Source organism: Panicum hallii, chromosome 2 (assembly GCF_002211085.1).
Source record: "Panicum hallii strain FIL2 chromosome 2, PHallii_v3.1, whole genome shotgun sequence".
Taxonomy (NCBI): domain Eukaryota; kingdom Viridiplantae; phylum Streptophyta; class Magnoliopsida; order Poales; family Poaceae; genus Panicum; species Panicum hallii.
The window spans coordinates 56,389,072-56,397,525 of record NC_038043.1 but is presented as its reverse complement, the minus strand read 5'-3'; the positions used below and the strand labels follow the sequence as shown (position 1 = coordinate 56,397,525).

At 46.5% G+C, this 8,454-nt stretch overlaps 1 protein-coding gene across 1 annotated transcript; it reads left to right on the top strand.

Moving 5' to 3' along the window:
* The first annotated feature begins 2,195 nt into the window (after positions 1–2,195).
* LOC112883435 lies at positions 2,196–3,629 on the top strand. The gene is made up of 4 exons (XM_025948732.1): positions 2,196–2,335; positions 2,767–2,898; positions 2,978–3,148; positions 3,256–3,629. The coding sequence occupies exons 1-4, from the start codon at positions 2,249–2,251 to the stop codon at positions 3,349–3,351; spliced, it is 486 nt and encodes a 161-aa protein (XP_025804517.1). The 5' UTR covers positions 2,196–2,248; the 3' UTR covers positions 3,352–3,629.
* Positions 3,630–8,454: the final 4,825 nt, after the last annotated feature.

The following is an 8,454-nucleotide window of genomic DNA, read 5'->3' as shown; positions in this document are numbered from 1 at the left end:
AACAAATTAGTGAATCATGCTCATTGTCCCTCATCCTTAAAATCCCTAAAATTTTGCATAGTAACATATACACATGTCACCCCTCTAAACTTTATGCCCCAGAAAACGAACACACCCTAAATCGTGGCGAGTACTGTGAGTTCTAATTTGCGGTTGTTCTGGGTCATTTTATGTGATTTTACAAGTGCCCTGTTGCTTTGTTGATGACTTGTGTTTTTGCGAGTTTGTTGGTGGTTTTTGTTCGTGGTGGCGGTTGTTCCGGGTCATTTCTGTTATTTTACAACTGCCCTGTTGCTTTCTCGTGACGACTTGCGTTTTTGGATGTCATTTTCGAAACCTCTAAATATGGTTTTGGGAAGGATTTTGATGATTCTTAAAAAATTTATAATACAATCATGTGCCCACTTCACACCCTCCCATTCTTATGTATTAAGTACATAAATCTCCTTGCATTATGACAATAATATCCATATATATCGTTTTGAGAAAGTTTTATTTGCAGCCATTTGGATTTATTCAGTGTAGTGACATCTAAGGTTAATGTGCAATTTTTCATAATATATGCCATACCATTGCTTTGATTTGAGTTCGAATTGATTGGGACTTGGGAGCAATATCAACCCAATGAGATATGGCATCATTCCTTTTGTTGGATAGGAAGAAATACATCTAGTACATGTATATTGAGTGGAAATACACGAAATCTTTATCAACTTGCATTCAATAGTAGCCGTACAGTTCGAAAAGTTCTACAGTGAATTGCCTCTGTAGTTTTACTCAAGATTTATTTGCAAAGCTTCGAACTATACATACATCGGAATATTTATAATTTGCAGAAATTTTTCTAGAGATTATTATATGGCTTGTGCATTTATTGTGTGCGGGTTGTCCAATAGATGTACTCGCCGTGATATCCTTAAAATTCCTAAAATTTTGCACATTAACATATACACATGTCCCGTGAAATAATTCAAAAAAATTATTCTAAATATGTGATGGTCAAACTATCTAGAAAACCTTCTCTAAAAAGTAACAAATGGATTCTATTTTGCTCAAATTAATGAACAAATCGGAAAATTATGCTCATTTTTCCTCAACCTTAAAATCACTATTTTCTTTATCTAGAAAGCATGAAACAAAGAATAAACACCGTGAAAGAAGAGTGGAAGAAGCTACTAACCTTTGGTGCACTTGAATGGATGAAATTCTCACAAATTTGGGGAAAAATGGGCAGCACCTCCCCTGTAACACGCCATTAGAGTGAAGGAGGGCTCGGGAAGAAGAGTGGCAAATGAAATGGAGGGAGGGCTGGGATGTGGTGGCCGGTATATATGGGGCAAGTTAGTGCCGGCTGGTGGCTTTAGCCGGCACTAACTGTCTAAGTTTAGTGCCGGCTAGAGCAGACAGCCGGCACTAATTTGTAATTGACCAAGTTAGTGCCGGCTAGATATACCGACCGGCACTAACGTGCGTTTTGACCGTTGTGGCAGCCGTCTGACAGTTGGGGGGATGGCGCGTTAGTGCCGGCTGGTATTTCTAGCCGGCACTAACGTGCCCGCCTGACACTGTTGAGGCACGTTAGTGCCGGCTCGTTTTTGACCGGCACTAACGTGCTGGTACCGATAGACCGTTTTCTAGTAGTGAAGCAGCAGGTCTAGCTGATCGATGAGGAACCCGTGGCCCGTGCCATGGCTGCTGCGCAAGCCTACAATTGCTCGCTGCATATTGCCCCTTGCAAATGAAAATTAAATCCACTTAAGGGCTCGTTCGATTTGAAGCGGATTATTTGAAGAGGACTGGAGAGAGTTGCGAGAGATTAAATCCCCAACAAGCCAGTAAAATCCCCCTCAATCCTCCTATGGAGGGGATTAATCGAACAAACCCTAGCAGATTACGCGGCCTAAAGTTGCAACGTAAAATATGGTCTGTCCAAAGTGAGTTTAATTTATACATATGTCATGAGTTGAGTGAGTAGAGGCTGAAATCCTCTATCATATACGTATATACCTTTTTTCCGTACTGTTATCCCCGAAAAACAATAAGGTCACGTGAGTGGCAAACAGCTGGGGACCTTGTCGGGCCACTATAAAAGGCAAGTGAGCCTTGTGGATCCTCCTTTGAAGCAGGTAGCAGCCCGCGCTCTCCGATCCCCTCTGTCTCTGTTGAAGGCACTTGCATTGCTTGGGAGGATCGGATCGGAGTACGTAGTAGTGCTGCGAAATTGAGGGCGGAGAGAGCCGCCCGGCAGATGATGTCGAGGGAGCGCAAGAAAGCAGCAGCAGCCGGTCTACATGAGAAGCTGCAGATCCTGCGATCCATCACTCACTCCCGAGCGGTAACACACTCCTCGCTTTTTCCTGTATATATGTGCTTGCTTGTGCAAATTTTGCTCCGATCCCTTCTTTAGCATCCTGCAACCAGTACTAGCTACTATGTACTCACCTAGCTATCTGCCTATATATTCTTTTCCTAGTATATATCTTTGAGGTTGAGCAGCAGTCATCAGCTTATTCAAGCTTTCTTTGGTCTCAAATTAAGAGAAAGGTTTGCTGAAGCACACCAAAAGAGCAAGCAGAGCTCGACACGTAGCAGGCTGAAGCATGCAGTGCAAAGTTATGATTGGATGTCCTAATACAGACCAAGCTAGAACAGGTGTCAGGATGTAACTGGATGACCTATATACACCTGCATATGCAATCAAACAGAATCTAGGAAAAATATAATCACCGTACCTGAATGACATTCAATTTCTTTGCCTGGTCACAGCTGAGCGATACTTCCATAATCTTGGACTCGTCGGAGTACATCAAGGAGCTGAAGCAGAAGGTCGTCAGGCTCAAACAGGAGATCGCGTGTGAAGAAGCAGGCGCGCTGAACCACAACTCCTCCCCGACGACGGTAAGTGTTCGTGCTTATATTATTGGGTACTTGATGACATTTATCAGATCATCATCCAGATTCGGTTCGATCAATGCAGGTCACCGTGGAAACCCTAGGGCACGGGTTCGTCGTCAGCGTGTTCTCTGACAAGAGCTGCCCCGGGCTGCTTGTTTCCATCCTCGAAGCGTTTGATGAGCTGGGCCTGAGCGTACTCGAAGCCACGGCGTCTTGTGCAGACACATTCCGCCTCGAGGCTGTTGGGGGAGAGGTAATGATAAGATCGATCGCAATCATTTCCTTTCATGATCCAGCCAATGCCGCCTACGCCGGTGCTCACGTTCAGTTGTTTTCTGCGGATGCTGGAATCTGATGCAGAGCCAGGTGGAGAATGTGGATGAGCATGTCGTCAAACAAGCCGTGCTCCGGGCCGTCAGGAACTGCTCGGAAGGCGGTCGCCAACAAGATGAGTAGCGCATGCAAGGGCCTGGAGTTGCAATATAATTAATACTTACCGCCATCACCGTAGACCATGTCAGCACGCATGATCGGTTATGCGGCCATTGCCCATCCCGTGACTAGTCCCTCTATTGATATCATCTGAAGAAACAAGAGTCTTCAGAAACCTGCAGCAGTTTCCTCGATCTGTGTACTATTAGTTGGGCATTATGTGTATGCCGTCCCTCCTTCTGTTGATCATGACAATATTTGATCGTGTTTTCCCCTCTATATATGACTAATGGTGAAGCCAATTCGATTACTCAAGACGACAATTATTCTGAGAACGAAGTGCAGAAACCGTGTGCAATCATGCATGCAACGATCGCTTCATTCTCTTGCTGCTTTAACTCCCACAAGCGGCAAGTCAAGTAGCACTCAATATGAGCGCAAGAAGCAGAAACCACTCCCTGACAGTACAGTAGGTGCCCTGTACGTTAATATATAGACTGTTAGCCAACAGCAAAGTCCAGATGAATATAGACATGATTCAGTCCTTCCAGCAGCATGCCGACCTCTGTTTAACTGTTGATCCCGTACTTATTTCCAGATTTCCAGCAGTAACCGCACCTGTAGACCAGATAATTAACCTGTCTTAGAATCTGTTATGTCCGTGGTATGAATGATATGCTTATGATGCCAGCCAGGACGGGATGAAGCAGCCTGACGCAGCAGCAGGAATCCAATGAGCCGGGCGGGCTGTCCGTGCAGGTTCAGAGTCTGTTGGCAACAAAAAGGAGGGATAGATGGCTCCAACATTCAGGGAGTGCGACCAATGAGAAGACAGGGGAAGCGATCGACGGCGGGACAACTGGTCACTCACGTTCCTCTGGCGCCATCTCTTGGGACAAGCGGCGAAGCCTGCCGCCCCGTCAGCCGGGCACTGTTCCTTCCGGGGAGCATGCTCGGCACGAACTGGAGGCGCGCATGGCTACTATGCGCTCGTGACCAGTTCCTGCGAATGAGACAGCCACACCTTTGGCCGGGAACACGCAGACCAAACAACGCCAGCGAGCTGCGGACGCCTCGAGGGGCGCGATCGGTCGACAGAGAATATTGTGCGTCCATCCATCCGTGTCCATGTGGAGAGGGAGGAGCCGGGCCAGGGTCAGGCCAGCGCAGCTCATCATATCCGCTGGGTGTTCTTGGCAGCTAGCCACACACGAGGTCCGTGCTTGCTGCAATGGATCACGAGAGGGATACGATCTCGATCAGCCTGGTGGTGTCTGAACGAAGGGGCCGGCCGGCCCAGCGTTGCAGTGTCCTCCTCTCGTGGTTCAGAGATGCAGCAGAGATGATCGACCGATGCATCCGGTTGAGTATGTATGCAGGCCCAGCGACCTTTGCAGCAGGCCGGGCGGGCAGGTTTTGGCAGGCGTGAGGTGTTGCCCATGAAGAGACAATCTGGTACTGGTCTGGTCCATCCACGGAATTCTGCGCTAGTCACAGCGTGATCGTTGATCAGACATTTTTGCAGCCGAAACATGGATCGCCATTGGCTCTCAGCTTGTTGGGGGAGATCTGAGTCGACGAAGCCGGCCGATTCCATCAGGATGCTGCGCTCCCATGCATGTGCTTAGCTCTTGCCTGGGTCAGAGGCGTTTGACGGCGGCGTAGGAGGAGAAGAGACATTAGAGGCTTGGCTAGGAGATCAGCGGCTGGCCGGGTCACCGCCGCGGCATGTGGGTGGGAGAAGCATATACAGAGAGGAATATAAGAGGAGCAGCATAATTAACTAGGCTTCTTGTTTTCTTCCACCAGAAATAGAGGGGCCACTTCAAGGCCCAGTTTAAAGTGGTCCGTCTATATGGGCCTCTTCGAGATTATGGGCTCGTTTGAAACTGGGCCCATGTTGGACATAGGTGGTGCATTTTGTTGATTGGACCCTTGAAGGACAGAAAAGCCGTTACGAAAAACTTTGTTCCGGAGGCCCATAGAACTGCATACCAAGGCCTAAAGTTTAGGAAATCTGTATCAATGTATCTTGTTCTCCATCTCACCAAAAATATAGAAATATTTTTTTAAATAAGTAAAATTTTATTATTAATAATAATATAGTTTCGGAGTTTGCCAGAAATGAATAGCACATAAAGAGAAAACAGAAGTTATGTGCTCTATTATTTCTCCATAAAAAAAGATCTACCCAACTGGCTTAATTCGCAAAGAATAGAAACAAAGCGTGCGCAAGATAGCTATGGACTCGAGGTTGAAGCTGATAATGGCTGGCCGCCATGTGCAGCACGGCACTAGGTGGAGCGAGCCGTACGTGGAGGGGAGATTATTCCACGGAAACTTCATTCAGTCAGAGTCAGAGCTGTGCTCGTGCCGACAGAGCCGAGCACAGCAGTCGCAGTCTGGCAGAGATGCCGAGCCCAAGCTTCACTAGCTAGTGGAGAGGCGCCATGGATATGATGAATCCCGACACCGACGTGTGCCCAACCCACTCCTCCTTCCAGGCTTCCACGGCTGGCAGCCAGAACGGCGAGGGGTCGGTCGTCTCTGCAGCTCTCGCGCGCATGGAAAATTCAGTGCTGCGACTGCGACCGACCGGCTGGTGATGAGTTGCCATTGCTCGAGGTCGAGCGAGTTCTTCCGACGCGAATAATGTTCTCTCCAAGCATATATGATGCGCATGCACCAGCATCCATTGCTTGCGCCAAGCAAACAACCCAACTCTTTGTACCTACGCGCAACGTGACCCGCGAGAGGATGGGAACAATGGGATCATGCCAGAGGATACGATCGTCTCGTTCCCTTGACAGTTTTTGACCTTTTGCGTCACGCAGCCCCGGCTCGTCACCGCTAGCTTTGTCTCCTTACGTGGAAGAATTCCAAGAACCGGCCGACGAATAGCTTGTCGCGGCCGGTTGAGCTGAAAAAGGAGACTGACTGAAGAAAATGACGTGCTGGTGGCACGTACTGTCTGTAGTGTACATATGATGTCTGGTGCCAAATAGACATCACCTTTGATTTTGAAACGGATCTCTGCTATTAGTTTGCTGCAACTGAAGATGGAGGCCTGCCAGCTGCGCTGATGGGAAAACAAGAGGGCATCCTGATTTCTCTTCAAATAATCTGATCGACATGCATGCATGCATGCATGATTAGCGGAATATAGATGCTTGTACTGTCTCTGACGATTATACCGTTGACATCTGACAGCGAGATGCATGCTGCGTGGTGCAGAGGCAACTCGACAGTGATATTTTCTGTCGCCGGCCGGGCGCGCTGTTTTCCAGCAGTGTGGTAACAAAATACAAGATTTATTTCTGTCTGTCGCCATGCACTTCAAAGGTCTAGAAATAAAGCGAAGGCGGCTGTTTTGGAATGTTTCGATGAAACTGCAAACTATCTAGTATATTATAATATTAATGAAGTGTCAAAAGAAGTCACCACGTGGGCCTAGAGGGTTAGGAATTCCCACGTTAACCTAAAAGAAAGAAGGATTTACACCATCGGATTTTACGAAGATCTTACGGTCTAAACTAGCCCAAAGAGTCCATATCAAATTCGACTGATAAATAGTTAACTCCGGAATTAAAATATAAGAAAAATTACGACATGAGCAAAGAGTCCGTGCTGAATATGATTAGTGAATACCGCAAGCTTTTTCCCCGTTCCATCTCCTCCTTTTGATCAAACCAAACACCTCTGCTGGCTGGCAGGATTTCTGCTTGAAGTTTTTCCCCTCCCCTTATATATGTTTCCACCCATTTTATATAAACTCACTATAGGTGTACCCTTATATCGCCCCCCTCCCTCTCTCTCTATATATTGTCGTCGCCTTATGAGCAAGGACACAAAGGGAGAAGAGGCGGACTGGGTGTAAAGTAGAATGGCATGCATGATGTTGTAAATATGAGCGGACTAGGACAGGAAGGGTCAGCGTGACCTCTACCCTCAAATGAGCGCTAAATTTAGAGAGAGGTGTGTTAGTGAGCACAACATTAATTGGACAAGGACGGGGCTCAAACTCCTCCAGAGTCTAGAACCAAGGAAATTGTTCAATGGACCAAAAGAGGGAACAACGAACTGATTGAGGTCGGTAAGATGGTCTAGGATGGAGAGATCACAAGTCAGGTGTCCAAACGGTGGTAGCTAGGGATCAATAAAAGAGCGGGGGTATATAGACTGTTTGACACACATGTGATCGACATAATAATAACAAAATAGCCAATAAAATGGCCATGCAAATTAGGCACTGCAGGTGCGATTCCTGGCTCATGGCAACATCAGGTGTATGGACAACAACGGTAAACAAACAACACGAGATTGCAATGTACAATGTTCATCAAGTGTAACAGGGTTTGAAAGAAAATATCTAAAACAGAGAAGAAAGAAGAGCGAGTCTTCAGCAAGCAAACATCGTGTTGTGAAACAAATGATGTTAATTTGTTGTGGTTGAAAACTTATTGCATCCTAACTAGCCGCACTATTAGCGCGGGAAATGGTGCTAGTTTTCTGAACGTAATCGATCGGTAACTGTCAAGATCAAGCATGCCGTCGCTTTTTATCAACGAGTCTTGACTGCTGGTAACTGGCAGATAGTAACCTATATGCAGGCTTTAGTCAAGATACGGAGGGTAATAAGCACAACCCAGCCACTTGCTTATCGCAATCACTCGGACAAGTTATCCATGTAGGGTCAGACAAATTTTGCATGGCTGGCATCATGTGGTTGCACTGCAGGCTAACAACCATATGCATGTATGTGTTCAGTGGAGAAACTGATATTTTCTTCTGCTTGCTGCATACGGTTGAATTGTCTGCCTTCAGGCTTAAGGCCACCTTATCCTTATTATTCTGAATGATATATGTGAAAAAGGTTGTCAATCTTTTTCCCTGCATATTTTAAGTAGTATACTAGTATTTTTTTTACTGCAGTGTCGTCTGACTGTCTGTATATGTTCTTGCTCATCAATTGCCGCCCCCATGAGCAAAAGTACGACAGGTACGGTTTCAATAATGTGGGTAAATATTACATGCTTCTGTGCTCCTGTATCTCCTTACCTAATCGAACAGAAAACGAGCAGCAGGAGAGCCAAATTCTGGTTTGCGCCATCAAGAAAAACAAAGCGC

What these genes read in the sequence shown, in the direction of transcription:
- LOC112883435 (XM_025948732.1), top strand. Translation starts at nt 2,249, where the DNA reads ATGATGTCGAGGGAGCGCAAGAAAGCAGCAGCAGCCGGTCTACATGAG. An exon ending in CCATCACTCACTCCCGAGCG is followed by an intron (nt 2,336 to 2,766) that starts GTAACACACTCC and finishes GCCTGGTCACAG; the next exon opens with CTGAGCGATACTTCCATAAT. An exon ending in TCGAGGCTGTTGGGGGAGAG is followed by an intron (nt 3,149 to 3,255) that starts GTAATGATAAGA and finishes AATCTGATGCAG; the next exon opens with AGCCAGGTGGAGAATGTGGA.